The sequence below is a fragment of the Zeus faber genome (genome assembly GCF_960531495.2).
Source record: "Zeus faber genome assembly, chromosome: 15".
NCBI classification, from domain to species: domain Eukaryota; kingdom Metazoa; phylum Chordata; class Actinopteri; order Zeiformes; family Zeidae; genus Zeus; species Zeus faber.
Genome location: NC_137194.1, coordinates 31,086,026 through 31,112,172, shown reverse-complemented (window position 1 = coordinate 31,112,172; position 26,147 = coordinate 31,086,026). Strand labels below are relative to the sequence as shown.

At 41.9% G+C, this 26,147-nt stretch overlaps 1 protein-coding gene across 4 annotated transcripts; it reads left to right on the top strand.

Moving 5' to 3' along the window:
- Positions 1 to 8,775: 8,775 nt before the first annotated feature.
- Positions 8,776 to 25,064, top strand: gmeb2 (glucocorticoid modulatory element binding protein 2). Of its 4 annotated transcripts, none has more exons than XM_080015016.1 (11): positions 8,776 to 8,951; positions 12,665 to 12,837; positions 15,256 to 15,302; positions 17,216 to 17,340; positions 17,449 to 17,552; positions 17,889 to 18,046; positions 18,910 to 18,978; positions 19,233 to 19,370; positions 20,310 to 20,330; positions 20,805 to 20,927; positions 23,642 to 25,064. In XM_080015016.1, exons 2-11 carry the CDS (start codon positions 12,674 to 12,676, stop codon positions 24,301 to 24,303), a joined length of 1,611 nt encoding a protein of 536 aa, XP_079871142.1. In that variant the 5' UTR covers positions 8,776 to 8,951; positions 12,665 to 12,673; the 3' UTR covers positions 24,304 to 25,064. The 4 variants fall into 4 exon arrangements, with proteins under 4 accessions (XP_079871142.1, XP_079871140.1, XP_079871141.1 ...); XM_080015014.1 differs by having other exon boundaries at positions 15,256 to 15,341; XM_080015015.1 differs by lacking the exon at positions 20,310 to 20,330 and having other exon boundaries at positions 15,256 to 15,341.
- Positions 25,065 to 26,147: the final 1,083 nt, after the last annotated feature.

Sequence of the window (26,147 nt, the reverse complement as noted above, 5' to 3'; positions counted from 1 at the left end):
GATTTCTCGAATGTTGTCTGAACATAATCCCATCGACACAATCCATTAATAAAGTAAATCTAACAATGATAAATACTAAACTGGACAATGTGATCACTACTGGTTTACGTGATGTAATTCATATGTGGCTTTTGTCAACAGAAGACATACTTAACGGCATTGGTCTCCTGGTCAGAAATTCATGCAGGGACAGTCGTGTCGCACCATGTGATCGTCCTCGCAAAACCATCATCACTAATGACAGGAATAAAAACTCAGTAGAGCTTACCTTTACTGGGATTCCATTCTGAAAAACATGTCAATTATCACCAAACAATATTTTAATCATGACAAAGCGTCAGCTTGATAAGTCCATCATGAGGTTCCTGCATTGTTCTAAGCACAATCATTATGTTTACTTAATTCTCTAACTATATCCCTCCTATTTGACAAATGGTACCTACCATATGTCAAACAAGTAAAACAATGAAAAAAAAAAAAACTTGTGGGAAAGATACCACTCAGTACATACTGTACCAAGCGGCTCTGCCAATCCAATAATTTAGTGCAGGATGCCTTTGAGTAAAGGAAAAAGAAAACAAGTTAGTGAGCCTGTGTCGTCATCTGTGGAGGAGACAACCATCATTAGACAGAGCATAAATTGGGTACGGCGGCTTTGTTGGCTGCATTGGCTCCAACATTTCCTATAGGGATGGGGTCAAGTACATTAATGTAAACAACACAAATAGGACGATCAAAATGGGGGGGTTATGACATCACAACATTAAACAGATGTTCTGTATGTCTCATCAAACAGGTACGCCGCACCGTATCTCACTTGCCTGTACATATTCATGTAATCAAAAATAAAAACAAACCACAGATAGAAACACAAACACAAATGTTTTACAAAGATAGACACACACTGTTTTATACAAAAACAGATGACGGACAAACAAACCAAAACAGAAACCCTCCTTTTGTTGTACTCATGAGTTCAAAATCATTGTTGTTGAACTTTTCAAGAACTTCAGTAGCAAGATCTGGGCGAAGCCACAAGATCTATCACTGTCAAGTAATCATGTGAAAGAAGAAACAGTCTTTATTAGTCACGCAACACATGCTTGCGCACACACGCTTTGATGGTGGCCGGTGAAATGGATTCTCTGCTTTTGACCCATCCTGGCTTGTCCTTACTCCGGGGGCACAGCCAGGAGCAGTGGGCAGCATACGTGGACGCGCCCAGGGGATAATTGTCCATTGCTGGTCAGACAATGATGGGTGCATGTCCTTACTGACGTGAGGTGGAGGAAACCCCATGTGAGCACGGGGAGAACATGCAAACTCCACACAGAAAGGCTTCTATTTGGGAGATAACCCGCCGGCGCACCGTGCCAACAGCGCCCCAGGCGGGAATTGAACCCAGGACCTTCTTGCTGTGAGGCAGCAGTGCAATGCACTGCGCCACTGCGCCACCGTGCCACCGTGTGAAGCTCCCTAAGAGTGAAGAAGAGAAGTTGGAGTAAGCAAAGTGAAAAATTTGTGAGCAAAGTGAGTTTTCACAGACCTTCTCGGAAATGCAGGAGTAGGCAAGTCTCTCAGCAGGATATCAGGCTTTTGGTCTTGTGTGAAAAACCCTTAAGGTGCTTAATGTATTGTTCTCATACATTATCATATGATGAAAGGAAAAGTCTACCACTGTAAGAAGCAGTGTCATAAAGATAATCACTCCAGGGTGCTCTGACAACAGTGTCCCTGAGTGTTAACACAGTAATCCTTAACTCAGCTTCTAAAGATTGTTTCAACAACTAGACTAGACAACTAGAATGTCATTTTAAAATAAGAACTAATCAAGAATTATTCTGGTTCTATAATGCACTCTATAATATTTGATGCTTTTGTGGGGATGGTAGCTCTGGAGGTAGAGCTGGTGGTCTAGTAATCTAAAGGTTGCTGGTTGGATCCCAGGCTCCTCCTGCTAGCATGCTGTAGTGTCCTTGAGCAAGACACTTAACCCCTAATTGCTACTGATGGCTGCATCCGTCAGTGTTTGAACAATTGTAAGTCGCTTTGGATAAAAGCGTCTACTAAATGTAAATGTTATACGATTGAGCTTGATATGGGATATAGAGCTAAATTCAATCAAGGTCTCCTTTTTATATACTTTCATGCATATCATCTCAAAATAATTCCAATTGAGCCTATTAAATAATCAAATTTGCAAATCAGTTAAATACAAATAGTAATAACATCAATTATGTACAAGGACCTTTGAATGCTGGACATGTTATGGCCTTTACTCATTTGTAGAGCAATTCTCTTTGATCTGATCTCTTTGTCAGTCCTTCAAGTTTTCTCAATCAGATGCTGTCACATCTACACTGGTCAAAACTACAGTCAGTGGATTCCTGCTTCCTAAAACCTGCGGTAATAGAACACTGAATAGATGGGTTGGTTAATTCATCATTATATAACTACAACATTACTCAAATCGCAAGATATTTTCATGTTTAAACTTAAAAAAATTTGAATGTCCAAATTTAAAAAATAAATAAATAAATAACATCTAAATGGCCAACGTACTTGACATTTATTTAAGCGTTTAAATTTTTAGTAAGCAAAGTACACAATCCATTACCTCTCCTGTATACAAAACAAAACAATTATTCCTCTTTGTTAAACTACTTGTTAAATGTTATACTGTATACCAACATCTACCTTATTCAATCTCACATCGAGATTACTTCTAGAGGAAGACAAAAATAAAAATTAATAGTATTAATAATGTTGTTCGATCAACTTAAACAATCACCAGCCCGAGTGAGAAAAACAAAAAGTAACCTGTAAATATTTGAAACATACAAACACAGTTGTATATCACACCAAAACTAACAATTCACTGATGCAATATCATGATTTAATGTATAGTCTTCAATCTATACCATTTAGTTATTTATCATATCCTTTGATATAGAATTACCAATTTACTAATGCTTTGTGCCATTCAATTTGTTACCGCTGTAACACTGCAGACTATCCCACTGTGGGATAGATAAAGGATTATCTTATCTCAACCAGCAGATCACTTTGACACAAGAACACAAAAGGGAAAAATAAAGTAAATAAAAAAAAAATAATAATAATAACTCTTTATAAACCAAAAACTATTTAATTTCTGCTGCTCCTATGCATCATATGTGCTCTCCGCGATGTCTTAAAACATATTTTGGAAGCAATTCCTTTTTAATTTATATTGATCAATTTAGTTTTACCAATTTTGGAATGCTTTTCCATAAAATCTATTAACAAAGCACCAACTATAGTTCTCAAAAAACAAAAATCACCATACTCCTAACCTTACCAAAACAATTTAATGAACCAAAAACACTTTCCAGCAACTTAAAACCACAACACTATTGTCAACATCACAATCATCTCTCTAAACACAATCCAACAGTTCAAACTGTGCAATATCTATTCATACTACCACAGCATAGACCTCTGTTGTACAACCTTTGACTTTTAGTTAAATTATTCAGTTCTGCAGCTTCCTCCGCTGAACTAATATCTTACTAAAATGACTTTTACGCGCACTCTTCTCCAAGTTTCATCCTAAACAAAGAATCCCAAATGCATCATGGGCAAACTTTCTCACTTTCATTGTCAAGATTTAAAAAAAAATAAAAAATAAAAATGTCCTTATTCATTTAAAACCTTACGGTATCCTTTCTAGCAATCCTACCAGATATTTCAGATTATAATGCTACCTTTACACCAAGGACTCCCGTGTGAAACTAGTTTAACATGTTATGTACAGCACACATACCAGGCTTATCTTGCGTTTATACATTAGCTTGGTTCATTGAGATTTCTATCAGCCAGGAGGCTCAACAAAGCCCAAGAAACTGTCTCTCCGAACTGACTTCTCATCCATACGTGTTCCAGAGTGATCAATCGGCCAGACACCAATTTGATCACACAGGATTTATGTGAAAGTGTATTATACTGCAAATAGAGTCACACAGTGGGCCCTTGAACTCCGTTCTCCTAACTAATTAAAAGTTACTGAAACTAGTTAGAAAGTATGTCGCATAGCTGGATTATCAATACCTCCAAAATGAAATCTAAGCAAAATAGTAAAAAACAATAAACAAAACAATAATTACAATTATGATAATAACAATTATTATTATTGTCTTTGATTTTATTTTTATTCCCTCTTTCTTTATAATAAATTTTACTCTAGTTATTGATTACATTTATTGTATTTCTACAACACCAGAAGTTCCTCAACGCTCCTGCTAGGAGGAATCAACAATACTCTATAATATTATGTATTCAATAATGTTGAGTTATTATTGAATAAAACATACATATATATTAAAAAATAAATAAAGATAAACAAACAAAAAACCCATGATCATCTCGATTGATACAATATTGGCCACATCCACGGTTTTTTAGACCGATATATCCACTACCCTTCCTGATTACGCCGCACGTAACAGGCCATACGTCTATGTGAGGGGTATGGTTTCTGAGTAAAAAATAAATTAATTAATTACTCAGAGCTATTAATAACAATAGCTTCTACTTCGATCTTCTCGATCGACAATATCTCAGTTAGTCCTCACCTTAATTTGTTCCAAGATCTCGTGTTGCTCTCTGCTGGATCTGCCAGTCATGCCAGACGACTCGTTCTACCGATATCTCTACGGTCAGTTCCTGCCTGCTGTTGTGCACACAACCTGGGCATGAAGAGGTCCAACAGAGGCAAGCAGAGATCCTGCCGACAAGGCCAAACTGTGAAGGAAATTCTTCCGCAATGATCGGTGAGGTTAATCTGCCCGCTACAAGAAGACAAAACTGAGAGTATCCAAGATTATTTATTCTGCAGAATAAAGAGAGATTCAGTACTGCTCCAAAGCAGCGCTGGGATCAATCTAACATCACAGAGAAAGACAGGAGGCTTTATACAAGAGAGCAGGGTGTGGTTTGGGTCAGAGGTCTCCAACAGGTCTGCGCCCACCCCCCAACTGTCTTCCTGGGTGCCCCCCCTTCCTAGACAAGGGAAATAACAGGTACTTGCAAACTTGACCAGGCAGAATGGGGGTTGCATGACAATGCACTTCTAGGTGTCCCCCATCTCTATAGAAGGTAAACAGGCCACGTGTGATCTGATTCTTTCATATTAGAATTGACATTGTAGGAGAAAAACATTTCTCTTTACATGACCTCTGGGGGGTTCCTGGGGGGACAGACACAAATGTTTACCCCCTTTTGGAGGTAGAGGCCTTTGTCCTCATTCAAAATAGTTGATCGTAATAATTTTTCCCTCACAGTACAATAGAGGAATAATGCAGCCTTCAGGTTTGGGAGACCAGGAGGCCTACAGCTCTGCCAGATCCAACCCGAGGAAAGGAATATACAGGGCTAAAAACAACTACAAGGAAAGGATTGAAGAGCACTTCAACTCCTCTGAGGACACATTTCAATTCTCCACCTCAAAGGTCTGCGACATCCTGAGCAGGGTGAATGCTCGGAAAGCTGCTGGCCCTGATGGAGTCCCCAGGCGTGTGTGCGAGCCTGCGCTTCAACATGTCACTAGCCAAATCAACAGTCCCCCACAGTTTTAAATCTGCCACCATTGTTCCGGTGCCTAAACACTCTACAGCCAAAGAACTGAACGATTTCCGCCTTGTTGCACTGACACCCATCATTGCAAAATGTTTTGAGAGGCTGGTCCTCTCACATCTGAAAGCCTGCCTGCCCCCTTCACTGGACCCGTACTAATTTGCCTACCGACACAACCGATCAACAGAGGATGCTATCTCCACAGTGCTCCATCTAGCACTCACCCACCTGGATAGCCCCAAAACATATGTTAGAATGCTGTTTATTGCACACACACACTGCATTGAACACCGTGATCCCCTCCAAGCTGATCTCCAAGCTCAGCCAGCTTGGCATCAGCAACTCACTCTGCAACTGGATTATGGACTTCCTTACTACAGCTGTTAAATTGGGGAGTCTCTCCTCCTCCACTATCACCCTGAACACTGGTGTGCCGCAGGGTTGTGTGTTGAGCCCTCTGCTCTACTCTCTCTTCACTCACGACTGCGCCCCTGTTTATGGCTTCAATGCCATAATCAAGTTTGCAGATGACACTACTGTGGTGGGCCTGATCAGAGAAGAGGATGAAACAGCATATAGGGATGAGGTTCAACATCTAACTACATGGTGTAAAAACAATAACCTGGAACTCAACACCAAGAAGACCAAGGAGATCATTGTGGACTTCAGAAGAACCAGGAGCAGGGCACACACACCCCTCCATATCAGCGGTGCTGAGGTTTGTGTGTCTACCTTTAAGTTCCTTGGGGTCCACATCACAGAAAATCTCTCTTGGTAACTCAACTCCTCCAGTCTGGTGAAGAAGGCGCATCAGCGCCTTCACTTACTACAGACCCTTAAGAAAGAACAGCTTTGTCCCAGGATTCTATCGGACTTCAACCACTGTATCACTGAAAGCATACTTACAAACTGCGTCTCTGTCTGGTATGGTAACTGCAACGTTGCCGACGGCAAGGCACTACAAAGAGTAGTGAACTATGCCCAGAAGACTATTGGCTGTATACTCCCCCCATCCACAACACATACCATGACCGATGTTTAAACAAAGCCAAATCCATTGTCAAGGATGACACCCACCCTAACCATGGACTTTTCACCCTTCTCCCATCTGGCAAGTGATACAGGAGCCTGCTCTCCCGTACCAGCAGGCTCAAGTACAGCTTCTTTCCAGAGGCTGTAACACTGTTGAATAAACCCCCACCCTCCCTCTATCACTGGACTTTTAAATGGTTACCTGCTTACCTGTTGTTACTTGCTTACCTGTTGCATCTCACTTTCTGCAATGTTCACCTGTTTACATTTACTGCCTTGCACTGTGTAACTGTTTACACTCACTACTGCACTGTTTCATCAATTGCCCGTGCACTGCTATCACCTAAAAAACTGCACAATACTTTTTTTAACTAAACTTTTTTTTTATATTCCATAACCTGACCAAAACCTGCACAATATACATAGATATACTACATGTATATATATAGTATTTATATAAAATGTATATGTATACTCTCTGTACATAATCCCCCTATACTCCTGACAAACCTGTATTTATAACCTTACACTGTTGTACATAATACATATCTTTTGCCTACATAACTGCACAGAAACACTGTACTCAAATAGCACTTTGGTATTTAAATGCTTCTTTTGCACTTCTGGTTAGACGTCAACTGCATTTCATTGGTTCTGTACCTGTACTCTGCTAGTGACAATAAAGTTGAATCTAATCTAATCTAATCTAATCTAATAAAAACAATCAGATCAACATATCTGGGAGTCCACATCACAGAGGATTTAACATGGACTGTACACACAGACACTCTGGTGAGAAAGGCGAGGCAGCGTCTTTACCACCTCAGGCAGCTGAGGAAATTCCGGGTCTCGGTGAGGATCCTCAAGTCCTTCTACTCTGGAGCAGTGGAGAGCATCCTGACAGGCAACATCACTGCCTGGTTTGGGAACTGTACTGCCCAGGACAGGCGGGCCCTGCAGAGGGTGGTGCGTTCAGCTGAACGTACCACTGGAACTACCCTCCCCCCCTTGCAGGAGTTATACACCAGGAGGTGTAGTAGCAGAGCCCGTAGGATCATGAAGGATCCTCATCACCCCAACAACGGACTGTTTCAGCTGCTGCGGTCAGGCAAGCGCCTCCGCAGTCACACAGCGAGAACAGAGAGACTGAGACGGAGTTTCTTCCCGCAAGCCATAAGAACTGTCAATGCTGACCTCACCAGGGGTCCTAACTGAGCTATACACATAGGCTCCACTACCTACTGTACTGTATGTAGCATACTGTACCGCATACTGTGTCACTGTTCAGGGTTGTTCGTGATGCCCTATTGCTGCGCCGTACTGTTGTATACTGTGCTGTATTATCCCAAACACTACCTCACTTTATTCACATTCACATGCCACTTTAATTCACATGCCACTTTAATGCACATATCTGTATATACATAAGCATATTCCCTCTATCTATTCCATTTTATTTCATTTTATCTTTATTGTATTTTATTTTATTCTATATATTTTTATTTTATTCTATAAGTATTCAACTTACTGTATTACGTTTTAGGAGTCAGTTAGTTGGTCTATTAGAAAGACTTTTTTTTCCTAGGACATATTGTGTGTTATCACCGGGTGCGTTGCATTACATTTCACTGCATATATGTATGAAAGTATTTATATGTACGTGACAAATAAAAATCTTGAATGTTGAATCTTGAATATCGTGAGCAATTTCCTGCGACTCGTCGTGGAAAGAATAGCCCGGTGTTGAAAAATACATTTATAATTATCTTATATAAATAAGTGTACATAGTAATTATGGTAATAAAACAATTCAAATAAAAACAATTAAAGGTGTATCGTGTTTGAAAAACCGAATTTAACAGGAATTTACTTGTGATGTATGGAAGATTATCATGGTCAACAGGATTTTTAATTGTATTCTAGAATAATGTCGAAATATTGAGACTAGAACCATGGTATATTTTGGCAATTGCCACAACAATTCGAGAATAAAGTCATATTTGTAAGACAAAAAAAAATAGTGCGGTGCTGTTGTATATTTTTCTTCGGACCGGTAGGGGGCGATAATACAACATATGCGCGTATGTGAACCACATTTTAAAACACAAGAGTTAGTCTGACGGAAAAGGCGAAGGCGCAATAACAGCGTCTAATATGCTTGATATGCTTGCTGTGGTCAGCCGGCATATATGTCCCGAAACTTTGAATAATACAACACAGTTTGCCGTTTTGAGAAGCACGGAAGTGAAGACCTTCGTGTTGTAGCCTCTGGCCGCCATAGGAGAGAATCGCAATTATCTCCAACGGTAAAATGTGTATTGTGTTTGCGCATGCGCGAGGGTTGAACTGCCTCTCGAATGATATTGATCTACGGTATGCATAACTGCTCGTAACTGTGCCAGAAACATCCACGCACGTAATCCATGATGAAAAGCCAATCGTTTATTTTTTAAATGTCATATTACATATTAACGTACATATTTATCACTGCAAAAGAGGATAAGGCACCATGCGTTACCTGCCATATATATAGCATTTGTTTGCTTCGACAGATTTCAGATCACGTGAAGTAATGGTTTTTAAAACCAAGGTCAGTGTGTGTGTGTATGTGTATATATATATATATGTGTGTATATATATGTGTGTGTGTGTGTGTGTATGTATGTATGTATGTATGTATATACAGTATAAATGTGTATATATATATATATATATGTGTTTGTGTACAGTGTGTGTATATACACTACTCACAAAAAGTTAGGGATATCTGGCTTTTGGGTGAAATTTATGGAAAATGTAAATAGTTCACACCCAGTGATATTATACCATGAAAGTAGGGCATTTAAGTGGAATCATGCAATGGTGATTTCCTCATCTCAAACAATTTATTGAAACAAAAGTCAACAACAGTGGTGGGTATACCACAAGAAAAAATGTCAATGTCTCAATAACTTGTCATGTGGCCTTGAGCATCAATTACAGCTTGACAACGACGTCTCATGCTGTTCACAAGTCGAGTTATTGTCTGCTGAGGCATGGCCCCCCACTCTTCTTGAAGGGCGGCCCTCAGGTCATTGAGGTTCTGGGGTACAGAGTTACGAGCCTCTACACGGCAACTCAGCTGATCCCATAGGTTTTCTATGGGATTCAGGTCTGAGAAAGTTCAGGCCACTCCATTTGAGGTACCCCAGTCTCCAGCAGCCGTTCCCTAATGATGTCACCTCCATGAGCTGGAGCATTGTCCATGAAGAAAAATTAGGCCTGTGTTGTTCATGCAGGGGTACAATGACTGGATTAATGATGTTATTCAGGTAGTAAGGGCTTGTCACTGTACCATTCACAAAGTGTAGGGCAGTTCTGTATTGACTAGACACATCTGCCCACACTGTAACACCACCACCAAAGGCTCGTCTGGTGACAACGGTGGCTGGATGTCCACTTCTATGCCTTTCTGTGACTCTTCCAGTCTTTCTGTATCTCTGTTGCAACCTGCTGATGACACTCTCTGACACTCTAAGCTTGGTGGCCACTTCCCTCTGAGAACATCCTGTTTGAAGCCTCGCAATGGCGAGGTACTGTTGATCAATTGTTAGGTGTCGTCTTGGTCTCATGATGTCAAAATGTGAACAGCATGATGAAGAGGACTGTTTAAATAGCAATTCTAATTGAACCAGGAAATGTATTGGTCGATTCATGGATCAAACACCTGTTGTGAATTTTGCCATTCAGCTCCTTGTTAGAGAACAGCAAGTGCAAAAAGTACTGAAACATTGAACAGTTGGACATGTGCATTCAAATAATGTATAAAAACATAATAAAAGAGAACGTCAAAGAGAATCGCAAATTTTTTTCATTCAAAAGAGATGCTTCCACAGTCAGGTAACCACATGAAGTGAACGAGTGAGACGCAGGATGCTGGCCAGATTCGCTTGCCACGCCAACTAGCGGCGGCGTACCTGAAGCTTCTCCTTGTAACTCACATTTTTGCTCGCAAATCAATACGAAAAAATTGACGGAACAACGGCTCATAACTCGGAAAACTCATGTTAGTGCACTCGTAAATCAAGGGGTGTGTGTGCGTGTGCGTGTGTGTGCGTGCGTGCGTACATACATACAAACACACGTGTGTGTATGTGTGTGTGTGTACACTCTCCGGCCACTTTATAGGGTACACCTGTTCAATTGCTTGTTAACACAAATAGCTAATCAGCCAATCACATGGCAGCAACTCATTGCTCACAAAAAGTTAGGGATATTTGACTTTTGGGTGAAATTTCAGGATGAACCTAAAATGCACTATAACCTTTACAGGTGAACTTAATTTGACCTTCTCTAAACTTTTGAATGCACATGTCCAACTGTTCAATGTTTCAGTACTTTTTGCACAACTTGCTGTTAAAACAGTTTAAACAGTTCTCTTCATCATGCTGTTCACATTTTGACATCATGAGACCAAGACGACACCTAACAACTGATCAACAGTACCTCGCCATTGCGAGGCTTCAAACAGGATGTTCTCAGAGGGAAGTGGCCACTGAGCTTAGAGTGTCACAGTGTCATCAGCAGGTTGCAACAGAGATACAGAGAGACTGTAAGAGTTACAGAAAGGCATAGAAGTGGACGTCCTTTGGCCACATCCCACTTTGATGACTGCTTCATTGTGAACAGTGCCCTGCGGAACCGGATGATGAATGCCACTCAACTCCAGGCACATTTAAGGGAGGCGAGAGGCACCCAAGTGTCACATTCAAAATTGTTTACATCAGCGTGGTCTGCGTGCTAGATGATCTGCAAGGGTACCTGACCACACCACCAGGCACAGGCATCATCGTCTTGCATTGGCCAGGGAGCATTTACGCTGGATGAGGGACCAGTGGGCCTCAGTGCTGTTCTCTGATGAAAGTCGATTCACGTTGAGCAGCAATTATGGCCGCCAACGATGTTGATTTTGCTATGCATCAGCCACTGTGGTCACCAGACGAGCCTTTGGTGGTGGTGGTGGTGTTACAGTGTGGGCAGGTGTGTCTAGTCAATACAGAACTGCCCTACACTTTGTGAATGGTACAGTGACAAGCCCATACTACCTGAATAACATCATTATTCCAGTCATTGTGCCCCTGCATGAACAACACAGGCCTCATTTCATCTTCATGGACGATAATGCTCCAGCTTATCGCGGTCGCATCATTAGCGAGCAGCTGCTGGCGACTGGGGTACCTGGAGTACTGGAGTGGCCTGCACTTCTCCAGACCTGAATCCCATAGAAAACCTATGGGATCAGCCGAGTCGCCGTGTAGAGGCTTGTAACTCTGTACCCCAGAACCTCAATGACCTGAGGACCGCCCTTCAAGAAGAGTGGGGTGCCATGGCTCAGCAGACAATAAGTCGACTTGTGAACAGCATGAGATGTCGTTATCAAGCTGTAATTGATGCTCAAGGGCACATGACAAGTTATTGAGACATTGACATTTTGTCTTGTGGTATACCCACCACTGTTGTTGACTTTTGTTTCATGCTTCTACTTAAATGCCTGTTTTTTGTGAGTATTGCTCTATGTATGTGTGTGTATAAATGTGTGTGTGTGTGTGTGTGTGTGTGTGTGTGTGTGTGTGTGTGTGTGTGTGTGTGTGCGTGTATATATGTTTGTGTGTGTGTATGTATGTATTTATATATATATATATATATATATATATATATATATATATAGATAAAACTTTGTCTCGCATGAAAAATAGGCTTCACATTTTTGACATTTTAGCCAGAAAATAGTTGTGCCTCTCATTTCTATGTGTGATTTATATTCCGCCCTTAGGAATTGTATTTTCCTTGTGAAATAATTGTGAATGGACTGCACAGAAATCTCACTTTGAATCATAATTAATGGTAAATTTTTCAGTTGGTCGGCAAGGTTAACCGACACACCTCACGTCATCTACATAATTGAAACTTTTAACATGGTCCTATTTCTTCATCACATTTACCTCACGTTTGTTATTTCCCCCCGCTTGTTACGTTTCAGCTGGCCCTGATGGCCTCGGCAGATGTTGCCATGCAAGAAGTAGAAGAGGTTGTGATTGTGACCATACCAGAGGGCACGACAGAAGAGCTTCCTGGAGTGGTGGAGGGGGATGATGAAGAGGTGGACGATGTCAAAACTGTCCTGGTGACAACAGAGCTGAGCCAACAGCGAGGGTGTGTGTTGAGTATAACTATAGCCTCGTCCACATTACGTGTTTTTATTTTTTTTATCATAAAGGACAATGAAAAAATTGAGCAGCGCACATTTATCAACTGAACTTTGCAGATTTTCAGTCTCTTTTGCACACACACATAACTGCTTTCTTTGAGGAGCACAAATCCAAAGATGGAGAACAGACAGAGTTTTGTGAATGTATCTTCTCGCAAGAGGCAAAATATCTTGGGATATTTTGACACCAAAACAAATGTGGATACCATACAGCTCGCTGCTGTGGTTGTTTGTGCAGCGAACTTGCAGTGCTGACATTATTCACTAATCAGACACCCATCCGTCTGCCACAATTCCACAAGTCACTCCTCCATTACGGACGTCCACACTCGCCCACTTGCTGTGATCTCATTGGCTGTTGAAATATGCCATTGCGATTTGAGGCTTTGACGCGCACATACCAAAGGATTTTGAAAAGACTAGCCCCGACAAAATCAAAAATGTTTGACATGAAAATCTTAACAGTGATTGGTACACCTTATTGCTCAACAAAACAAGTACACGTACACTGGGATAACAACTTTGATGTGTAATTATGTTCAATTAATTTCCATTGATTTACAAGATCGCAGGCTATTGTGGCAAATCGATACATAATGACATGCGTCCAGGTGGAACTCGGAGCTCTCAATTTAAGATTGAAAGCACTCAATAGCTGCTTTCACACATGCACTCCGGAAAATGTCCGAACCTGATTATCCAGACATTGTCCTGATTTACCCTTTCAATCAGTTTGGTTTAGACGAGGGGTAGAGCCAGGCTAGAGGGTGCAGGACTGGATGCAATGACGCCGCAGTTTTACAGCACACCCAAGATGGCGGATGAGGCTACAGACTTCAGAAGTTAGGAATTTTTTTCGTTTGTACTCCAATTATTTGGACATATCCACAATATAAACATGGAAGTGGAAAGGAATAATAAAGAAAACAGAAAGGAGTATGCAGCAGTAGGCTTGGGCGATCATGCAATATTCTAATCGCACTTCTGAAATGGGGAGACCGCATTTGCAACATTAAACATTCGCACGTGGGTGGGGGTTTGCGCGCAAAGAACGTAATTCAATGCTGCAAATGCGGTCTCCCTGTTCCAGAAGTGCAGGATTTATTATTTACAAGTAAAGTATTTACACAAAAACATCCAGCTTTTACTAAATTAAGTCCTATAGAAACAGGGAGACGTGCACAGTTTACTTTTGGAACGGAACGGGACAGTCCCTTAACTCATTTGTGTTTTAAAAATGTCATTTCATACATGTAGGAAACAAACAAAAATAAATAGATCTAAAATAAAAACACAGGCACTGGAGCCTACGCGTACAGTTGTCTGGAGGAGAAACAAAAAAAAACTCCACTCCAATTCTCTGAGTTAGGTTTACATTTTTCATTTTCCATACAAGTAAGAAACTCAGGAAACAAAACCGAAATCTTTCTCTATGAGCTTCTAATATATTTTTCTATAGTATGATCACAAGATCTACATATACTGTAGAAGGGTGTGAGGGGGAGGGGGCTACGATGTGCGCACAGTGGAGTGCAGATCACACTCAGATCACACCGCTGTGCTGCTCCGTTTGCCCAGAGCGGCAAAATGCTAGAACCGGAGCTGGGGCCCATGTGCCTTTTTCTTTTTTTGAGCACCTTTTTAAAGATTCTATACGAGACTGTAGAAAGGGCAAGTGAGATCGGGAGTAGTTTCTCCACAGCGCCGAGCGGAGAGAGCCTCCGCCCCCTCTCCCCCTTCTCTCTCCCATTCCCCCGCTCTCCCTCTCCCGCTGCAGTTTCAGAACACGGTAAACTGCACTTCCGTTTCAATGCTCAGATTTTTCCTGGAGCATTAAAAAAAAAAACAAGTCGTCAAGTCGTTCGCCAATAGACGATTTAATCATAAGTCTTCCCAAGCCTACGCAGCAGCTACACTGCAGGCACCAAGATCTGCACAAAGGTAAATAACTGGCGCATGATAGAGACGCCATCAACACAGCAACACGCCCACTTGCTCGCTGTGAATGATCCGGACAATCACCTGCTCTGTTCACACATGGGATCAATTGGACTTTGTACTAGGGTGCTGGCTGGGTAAAGTTCACTTTATGTCCGGGTCAAATGATTCGAACATTTGCATTCACACATACAGCTCATCTGGGTAAAGTCCAGATAATGTCAGGTTTACAGTGCATGTGTGAAAACAGCATCAAACTCTTTACTGAGCAATGCTGTAACAGTAACTGGGGTCGTTGGGGCGTTTGTTAACTCTTGTGCTGGGTCACGAATATGCAAATAATGCGTTGCTATATCCATATTATACATCTGTATATCCATTTTGCCAACTTATTTTATGGAAGATTTGGTTTTATGTGATTCTAGAGACGAAGTCTTTGCAGTAGTGCCAGTGGAATCGGAAGATGATGCTGGTGATTCAAACACACTTTTAAAGGACGAGTCTGTCATAGGTAAAGTGTCATGTGTGTCAATGTAACGCTCCCAGCATGCCATTGCTGTGTCTGAAATGACTAGCATACTCTTTAGTACATCAACCACCACAGTTGTACACTTAAATAGAATGCAAAAAGGGCCATGATTACTACATATTAGGGGTGTCACGATTCCAATTCGAAATCGAAAATCCATCAAAAAAAAGCGACTGACAAGAAAAAATAAATGTGATCTCTAATGTAACATGTCTGAAAATAAACTGCGTACTGGCTCGCTGAAACGGCGCTCTGGCGGGGGGGTGGTGGCGGTGAAGCCGGCGCCGGAGTACGCAACTTAAGGCATCGTTCCGGGTAAGTCACGCCATCATTAAGCGTAAGAAGTTTTTCCAAGATGGAGAGATGGTAAAATAGTTCTTCGTTGAGGCAGCTGACTCGTTTTGGGACTTTAATATTATATTAAAATTTTAATAACATTTAAATAAACCAGAAATATTATCTTCAATCAAAGCTGTTCGGCTATCAAGACAGTTACACGGCGTTGTGAAGTAATGGGCGATGATTTAACACACGTTTGGAAGGACATCGTGGACTGTGAGTGTTTCTCATTGCAAGTAGACGAGTCTATGGACATAAGTGATCCAGCATAATTGTGCATTTTTATTCGGATGGTGTTTACAGATATGACTGCAAAAGAGGAGCTGTTAACAAAACTGCCCATGAAAAGATGAACATTTTTCAGTCTTTCAAAACCCAGCTCCCAGTGTGTAAGTTGATGTCAATCACCACGGACGGTGCACCCGCAGTGGTGGGCTGGTTGAATGGATTTATTACCAATTGCAGGGAGGACGATGCTTTCCCCGACTTCTTTAACTAGGACTTCCGTCCTTAAAGCTGCAGCGCCATGATTTGGGGAACTTTCAAAACCTCGCATCAGAGCTGGAGACCCAAGGGAAGGCGCGTGCAGAACTTGACAGTGCTACACAGAGCAGATTGAAAACTGTCTGTCAGACTTTGACAAACGGTTTCAAGACTCTGCTTTACTCGAGCCAATCATTACATTTATGTGCTCGCCATTTAGGGAAGATATTGAGGTTGATTCACTCCAACACTGTTTCACCTGAACTCGTCTGCAGTGGAGGATGAGATGTTGACACTACAGGCTGACATTCAGCTGAAGTCCACGGCTCATGGACAGTTTTGAAACTTATTCACGGAGGAAAAGTTCCCAAACATGAGGAAATGTGCTACCTCCTTGACTGCATTATTCGGCTCTACTTATTTATGCCAGTCAGCCTTTTCCCACATGAAGATTATTAAGTCCAAATACCGTTCCACCATGACTGATGATTATTTGGAAGCCTGCTTGAGGCTGGCTACCAGCAGCTACTGTCCGGACTATGCAACCCTGGCCGACTCCACAGTGCAAGTCATCAGAGTAAGGTAGTGACCATAAATGTATTACATTGTATTATGTCGTAATGGTTCATGCGGTGATATAAAGTATACTCAGTATATATATAAATAAATATATTTAGCATTTTTTAATGCAGGTAGATCATTTTGACCTGGTCATTTTAAAAGTAGCTCGCAAGCCGAAAAAGAGTGGGCACCCCTGACTTAATGTGTCTAACAGTTATTGAATCATGGATTTGGAGCATTGTGACACCCCTACTACATATGCATTATGAGGGCAAGAGGATGTGTCGTCATCAGCCCACAATATGATGATGATATAGTATGCACTACAAGCCATCATTCTTTTTACTCGCATGTACTATCATCAAGTGCACTGGCTGATACTATGAACATGTAGTATGTAATGCACCATTCTGGACGCAGTTTTTGTCAAAGCGTCAGCTCAGTTTTAATGTCTTGTCTACTTTGCCGAGAAGTGAAGTTGACGGAAGAAGTGGACGTAGAATCGGATGTCTTCTACCCAATCACCTGCGGCGACACCAAGGCGCTCCTGGTTTGGAAGAAATTTGTGTGCCCTGGTATCAATATTAAATGTGTCCAAGTAGGTATTGTTGTCTACAGTGGGAAAATGATTTGAAATTGATTTATTCCATGAATTTGTGATTTGAAAGTCATGATATTCATGTGTGTCTATCTTTTTATCCGTTAGTTTAATGAGCAGCTGATCAGCCCCAAGGAGTTTGTCTGTTTAGCGGGGAAATCTACCTTGAAGGACTGGAAGAGGGCCATCCGCCTCAATGGCACAATGCTCAGGTGTGATCTTGTTGAATAGTTAAACTGTAAACCTCTTGATGGGTGAAGAAAAACATACACTTTGCCAAATCCCATTGTGTGGCATGGGAGGTTTTATTTAAAAAATATATATTTAATTCCCAGTTACAACATGTTATTCTGTCCGAGCTGTTTTCACGGAGTTTAAATATTGTATTTTTTTTTTTTTTTTATCGTGTGGTATGGACTGTAACAGAAAGTGAACCTTTTGCGCTAGAAGAGTTTGTTGACCTTTTTTTTTTTTTTTTTTGTGTATACAGCACATAGTAGTGCAAGTGTAAGCTTAACTGCTCGTAACCCTGCTTATGTTACATGCAGGAAGATCATGGACTCTGGTGAGCTGGACTTTTACCAGCATGCCAAGGTGTGTTCCAACACCTGCCGCAGCACCAAGATTGACCTGGTGGGAAACAAAATGTCTGTCAGCAGCCAGCAGTCCACCGAGTTTGTCCCCGTCACAACCTCACCAGCAGAATGTAAGAAAAGTCGATCCTACATCTCCTCCCAAATTGTTCCCCAAAACAAAGCAGTGTTTTTTTAAGCAGTGACACACTATTCTATAAAGCAGATTTTGATTACTTAGGCAACAACTGAGAACCAGTTTCACATAACACATTCAGACAATGTTTCTCGGGAAGGGTTCTTGTATGCAAAGCCATTGGCACATTTATTCACTTTTTCAAACAAGCTGAGATTCTGATTGAACTAATTGTAAATGTTCGCTTTGATTTGTAAAACAAAGACATTGTTGATATTAAGAAATGGCATTCTCAATATCAACATTACTAATTCTTGACATACAAATATAAACCGCTTCCCATTGCTTTCAGTACAGAATCGCAATTGTGATATAAAGAATGTGTATTGTTGATATCAACAATTTGAATTGTTGATATCAGATATCTGCTTCTTGATTTTAAGAATTTTATTGCAAACTTAAAATAATTATATCATGAATTAATAATCCTTGTTCTTTGGGTTTAATATCTTAACTTTTACTGTCCCGTTGCCGTAGAACACAGGTAAACAGTCACATGAGGCACACTGGCAGTGCAAAGTGCATTAATACATTGAGAAACACTGTCACAGTAATGGCAAAATCATTTTGTGGCATGAAACTTAAGAAAAAAACAGGAACTCAATGCAGCTACATCTCATGATATCTGTACCAGGTTCTGTTATCAGATTGATTGTATACTGTAAGTAAGTAAGTATACAAGCACTGTAGCGGAGCCCATACCAGACATCTTTTAATTTCTTAGAATAATGGATTTGTACAAACCCGGTGAAGTCTGATGTTTTTGATTGTTTGATTTGTTTGTTGTTCCCCACATCGTAGTGAATGGTCTACCGGCCAAATTCACAGACAGAACAGAGGAGAGTTCAGAGTGGGTCACGGCCATTGGAGGTAAGCAGCAAAAGGTCAATTGGTTTGACCTCCAGTTAAAATACCCCTTTCCACCGGAATTTCTTAACTGGTGCCGCTGTTTTTAAATAACCTTTCTACTAAACTAGAGCTACACAAAGCTTTAATATTGAGAATCGCACTGTTATGCTAGGGTCACACCGCCGGCAACGGGGCTGCGATGTGAAGCCAAGTCGCCCTCGTCTTGACAGAAGGTTACAGAAAATGTGACGTGTGTTTGCCCACGACTTCTCCAGAGGACTCTGTTCTTTTCTGGTGCGGCGTGAAGGAGGCGGGCCTGCTGGACGAGGTTGTGGAAGACTTCCAGAAGGAGCTGAAAGTTGTGCTGAAGGGCCTTCAGGAGCGTGTCTCTGATCCACCGCTCCTGTTCAAAGGTAATTTGTGTGTGTGTGTGTGTGTGTGTGTGTGTGTGTGTGTGTGTGTGTGTGTGTGTGTGTGTGTGTGTGTGTGTGTGTGTGTGTGTGTGTGTGTGTGTGTGTGTGTGTGTGTGTGTGTGTGTGTGAATACTGCTTTTAAATTACAGTGGAAACCTCATCTAGTGATCACATATCTCTGGGGCAAATTGATCGCTATAAGCAGATGAATATTATAACCAGTTTGTTTTTTTTGTTTTTTCTCATGCCGATCACCATCTAATGGTAACAATTGCTCTGTGGTGCCAATTAATACATCTAAAATAAAAACCTACTGTTTAAATGTTTTTTTTTTTTGGAGAAACGGGTACGCGGCATGGAGATCGCTCCATTGCATTACGCATTTATGCCACCTGCCTGTTTTACGAATTATCAGTCTTAAGTAAATTTTAAACTTCAAATACTTGTCGGACAGGGTTTACAGTGTTCAATGAAAATATAAAATTGTAAGGAAATTTTTAGGGGGGACTGCGCTAGTCCTATGCTAAATCCTACCAGGGCTATAGCACTGCAGAAGGGTTACCGTAATGCAAAGTATCATGGGAGTAAAGTAAAAAATAAAAATAGAATTACCGTAGTTTAAAAATGTTTTTCATGTGTAAAAAGACTCCAAATAAACAGGCCACAAAACAGTATAGGAATGATTCTGTCCCAAGCTCAATAACTGTAACCGTGATCATCATAAGCGGTTTCCACTGTATTTTCCAAATGTATTTTACTGTTAACACAGCCCAAGCCTACAGCAGTTTGATCAACAGAAAATCGTGTGTGTGTGTGTGTGTGTGTGTGCGCGCACGCGCGCTATACTGGGATCTGCAATCAAAATTCTTCACGTCTAATCCTAAATTTACTCTGAAAGTATTATTATAATTATTTTCTTTTTCATTGTTGAGAATACAGGAGAGTGCATAATCAAAGAAGGTAAGGACAAGAAAATAAGTTAATCTTAATTCATTTGGCACACGCACACAGTCATGCACTCAGTCAAGGATAATAGTAATTACCATTAATGCTATTATCCTTAATATCATTGTTGGTATCCAGCATTGCTGCTGTTATTGTTATTATTATTATTATACTAAATCCATTATTAGTTATTTTCACTACTATACTGCTGTCTAACCATATCATAGATAGATTTAACAATACGGCTATACATATATTTACTATACCAACATACAGTATTTACTAATAACTATTAACTAATGGTCAAAAAATGTACTTGCACTGTTCTGTCAACCTCTGCTGCTGTAAGACCACCCCCCAGTGTAAGGTGTTTTTATATCTTCCCTAATGAGTTTTGGTTGTGAGATTTGCCCACAGAGCTGTTTATTATAGGCGGCTTATGATATTTAAACTGCCAAATAGTTTTATCTGTTTTTTTTCCCCACACAGATGCTGTTCTGTTGAACAACATAGTCCAGAACTTTGGCATGTTGGACCTGGTCAAAAAGGTCCTAGCCAGTCACAAAAGCCAGATGGATCGCTACAGAGAGCAGTACACACGTAGCCTTGCTGGTGTGTGTGTGCGTGTCTGTCTGTGTCTGTGCGCAGCGATCAGTCACAACATGAAACCCACTGATAGTTGAAGTGAAAAACATTGATAATCTCATTCCAGTGGCACCTGTCAAGGGTTGGGATATATGAGGCAGCAAGTGAATGGGCACTTCTTAAAGTTGATGTGTTGGAAGCAGGAAAAATAGGTAAGTGTAAAGATCTGAGCGACTTTGACATGGGCCAAATTGTGGTGGCTGGAGGACTGGGTCAGAGAATCTCTAAAACGGCAGGTCTCGTGGGGTGTTCCTGGTATGCAGTTGGTAAGTACCTTCCAAAAAGTGGTCCAAGGAAGGACAACCGGGTACAGGGTCATGGGCACCCAAGGCTCCGTAGGGAGCTAGACAGTCTGGTCCGATCCCACAAAAGAGCTTCTGTAGCACAAATTGCTGAAAAAGTTAATGCTGGCTATGATAGAAAGGTGTCAGAACACACAGTGCAACACTTCTTGCTGTGTATGGGGCTGCAAAGCTGCAGAACGGGCACGTGAGCGTCAGAACTGACCTATGGAGCAATGGCAGAAGGTGGCCTGGTCTGATGAATCACGTTTTCTTCTACATCATGTCGATAGCCGGGGTTAGGGTCCGATCGAGCATCTGTGGGATGTGCTGGAACAACAAGCCTTATCCATGGGGACCCCACCTCGCAACTTACAAGACTTCTGCTGCTAATGTCTTGATCCCAGATCCCACAGGACACCTTCAGAGGTCTTGTGGAGTCCATGCCTCAATGGGTCAGAGTTGTTTTTTGCGACACGAGGGGGAGCTACGAGGGCTGCAGATATTCCTCTGTAAACACATTCGAATTTGTATACTTTTTTTAATATTCAAATTTTTAATGCTCAAATTTAGTACGGAGGGGCATTTCGTTACGTACAGTTCCTCAGCTACAGAGCTCTGATCAGAGCAATCTTTTCTCCAAACAAAGCAAATATAAACTTTAGATGTATTTAATATACTCAGTTTCCTGCTGCTGCGGAGCAGATCACTCTGAAAAATCCACCCGTTTTCACAATCCAGTGACAAATGGCCGGTGGTCTGACATGGTCCACAAGCCGATGGTTGGGAATCTCTGCACTAGAGCAAATTGCATCGGTAATTGTCATGTTTATTTCCCACTTTCATCGCCACATCTGTGGAATTACTGAACATTCTGGTCAAAGACACACATTTCTCTCTGTGTGGTCACTGTACAACAAACTGGATGAATTTTTATTGAACTTTATTGCTCGAGAGAGAGAGAGACTCCACAAATGCTCGATCGGATTGAGATCTGGGGAATATGGAGGCCAAGTAAACACCTTGAACTATTTGTCATGTTCCTCAAACCATTCCTGAAGAATTTTTGGCAGGGTGCATTATCCCGCTTAAAGAGGCCACTGCCATCAGGGAAGACCTTTGCTATGAAGGGGTATACTTGGTCTACAACAATGCAAAGGTAGATGGTCTGTGTCAATGTAACATCCACATGGATGCCAGGACTCAAGTTTTCCGAGCAGAAGATTGCCCAGAGCATCACTCTGCTTCTGCCGGCTTGCCTTCTTCCCATAGTGCACCCTGGTGACACCTCTTCCCCAGATAAACAACGCACACGCACCCGGCCGACCATATGATGTAAAAGAAAACCTGATTCATTAGACAGGACAACCTTCTACCATTGCGCCATGGCCCATTGTAGGTGCTTTCAACCGTGAAGAGGGGTCAGCATGGCCACTCGACCGGTCTGCGGCTACACAGCAAGCTATGATGCACTGTGTTCTGACACCTTTCTATCACCAATTTATGCAACAGTAGTTCTCTGGGGTTGGACCAGACAGAAAGCCTTCGCTCCCCAGACGCATCACTGAGCCTTGTGTGCCCATGACCCTGTCACCGGTTGTCCTTCCTTGGACCACTTTGTCACCATTGTCAAAGTTACTCAGATACTTACGCTTACCTATTTTTCCTTTTTCCAACACGTCAAGAACTTCTGTTGATGTGCTGCCTAATATATTCCAACCCTTGACAGGTGCCATTGAAACGAGGTGTGTGTGTGTGTGTGTGTGTGTGTGTGTGTGTGTGTGTGTGTGTGTGTGTGTGTGTGTGTGTGTGTGTGTGTGTGTGTGTGTGTGTGTGTGTGTGTGTGTGTGTGTGTGTGTGTGTGTGTGTGTGTGTGTCATTTAAATACGGAAAACAATTAATCAGTCAATACAAAACAATACCGTACATTTATTCAGTATTTAAACTACGTCCTTTGGATTGGACCAGATGCCTGTGGTTCTGTAACCCCTCCCTCTCCTCTCACTCACTCAACATCCACTGATATGCAGCGGTACTTTATAATCCACCGACACTGCATTGCTGAGGTAAAATGGGAAGTGGGGGAGTAATGAGATGAATTTGTATACTGCATGTAGTTAGCTGTAGTAGCTCGCAAATGACGGATTGGCCTCGTTATGAGATGGCTACAGTGTGAATAACTGATAGAGTATGTTAGCTGCAGTAATTCATACACCACAGAGACTATTGACACTAGTGAAGTGTTTGGTTTTTTTTTTTTACAGTGATATAGAACAAATGAGCAATAATAAGTTATTAAAAACTGACTGGATGTTAACAGTGTTATAAACAATATAAATATATAGTGTTGCATTAGTCATTGCTCTCATTATAAAATAACTTTTCTGTTATTACGTGTAGCTCTGGAACAGCAGTGTGACGAGCACAGGAAGCGTGCCAAGGAGCTGAAGAACAAATCACAGCACCTCAACAACGTCCTGATGACCCTGGCCCCCGCTCCCCCCTCGACCCCACTGGCCCCCAAGCGGCCCCGACTGAGTCGCTCCATGTCAGGGCCCGCTGCCCCTGGTGCCTCCCCCACCCAGATCACGCTGTCCCTCAACCAGCTGGCTGCCACCAGCCTCCCAATTGGCAAGGTGCTTGCTGTCGCCAGCTCACCAGCTAGCTGCAGCTTGGGTGGTGGCTACACCCTCCTGACCTCCCCGGTGGGTACAGCAGAGTTGGCGTCTGACGCCTCCGGCCTGAGCGCGATTTCCGTGGCCACCGGCGTCCAGGAAGGTACCCCCGTGGGCGGCGCACCTGGGCCAATGGCCTTTGTCAAGGTAGTTGGTCCCCAGTACCAACTGGTCACACTTCCCCCCGCACTGGGAGCCACATTGCAGGGGCCAGGGGCACCGCAGAGGGCTGTAGTCCCGCTGCCGGTCAATAACGTTAGTGTGGTGAGCAGTGGCGCCATCACGTCAGGACACACCGACAGCACAGCCCAGGGAGACACTGAGCCAACCGATGTACAGCAGCCACAAGAGATTAGTGATGCCCAGCAGCTGGACGAGGGGCAATGAAATGGAAAGGAAAATGAAAACTGGTATTTGTAAAAGTTGTTACTCTGCCCAGTTCTCTTCACTCCAGGCAGTTGGCGGTCAAGTTTTAGGGTCACACATTAAAGAAAATAGTGAAACATACCTTTGTTAAAGGTATACCTGTTGTCTTTGTTCTTTTTTTGGTCAATTAGTACATTTAAAATTTTTAACAGTAAAAACAATATCTGGCTTGCTGTTTGTAGTCCGTCCTCTACTCACATGCATCTAATTTTCACGGTTATCATAAGTGCTGTATAAACTTGCATTCCGGGTTGCAGAGGCAGCAGGCTTGTGAGAGCAACCCCAATGTCCTTTTATGCTGGGGGATTCCCAGGTGTTCCCATACCAGCTGAGTGATGCAATCTCTCCAGTGAGTCTTTCCTTGGCCTCGAGGTCTCCTCCAGCCTTTAGCCTACCAGATGTCCAAACCACCTCAACAGATTCCTCTCAATAACAGAGGAGCAGCGGAATGTGAGATCCTCACCTTATCTCCAAGGCTGACTCCAGCCACCCAGTGGAGGAACCTCATTTGGGCGGCCTGTACCTTACTCTTTTGGTTGCTACCCAATGCTCATGACTGTATATGAGGGTTGGAACAAATAAACTCTTGAACTTGAACTTCAATGAAGATTAAATGGGGAATTGCGCTCTCCCCACCCAGAGGTAGCAAGCCATGATCGTATCATATCTGTGCGATTAGTAACAATCACATTTTAGCCGTACTATGATTTGATAATTGAGAAAACAAAAACATTACCTGTATCAAAATGTATTTGATGGCATTTTCACTTTAAAGAAGCTGCTATCACTCCTATTCCTTTGAACTGAGCCAGTGGCTGAAACAAATATGTTTACACAAAATTCTATATTAAAACATTCATAAAATAAATCATTTTGCTGTGGGCGCTTGGATGTAGGATGAAGTCAAAGTGTTTCACAATGAAACGTATTTTGGTTGGATTACTGGCAGAAGCAATCCAACCAGTTGTTGAAAGCTAACAGTGTACAAACCATGTTGAGATTTGGTCATTATAATAATTATAATCTTGATGGCCTTTGTCCAAATTTTCGTTTTAGTTGAGCATGTAAGGAAGGGAAGTGAAACCCACTCATACATAAGGTTGTGCAAACGTCACGCCACGGTGTTTACTAACCTATGTAAAGTAGACTTCATTTAAAGACATGTATCCGCATGATGTACAAGGAAATGTGATTCATCAGACCAGGCCACCTTCTTCCTTCATCAGACCAGACCACCTTATCCCATTGCTCCATGGTCCAGTTCTGAGGCTCACATGCCCATCGTAGGCACTTTCGGCGGTGGACAGGGGTCAGCATGGGCACTCTGACTGGTCAGCGGCAACGCAGCCCCATACGCAGCAAGCTGTGATGCACTGTGTGTTCTAATACCTACCATTGGAGATGCTCTGACCCAGTCATCACAATTTGGCCCTTGTCAAAGTGGTGCTTCCAACTCATGCTCAAGAACTGACTGTTCAGTTGCTTCCTAACAAATCCCACATAACATTGATAATCTCGTTCTAGAACGAGATTATCAATGTTATTCACTTCACCTGTCAGTAATTTTAATGTTATGGCTCATCGGTGTATCTATTATGACAGAATCACATTGTCGTAATAGACACACTTGCCATTTTCCTTTCATGTCCGCAAGATGGCGCAAGAGCGTATTTTATTGCAGAATTCACTCGTACCTTCGTATAATCAGAGGCTTTGTTATCGTCGGCAACGCCAACTGATTTTAAATAGCCATTTAGCACACACTTAGAAAAGGAAAAAATACTAAATTCTTTTTTTTTTTAAGG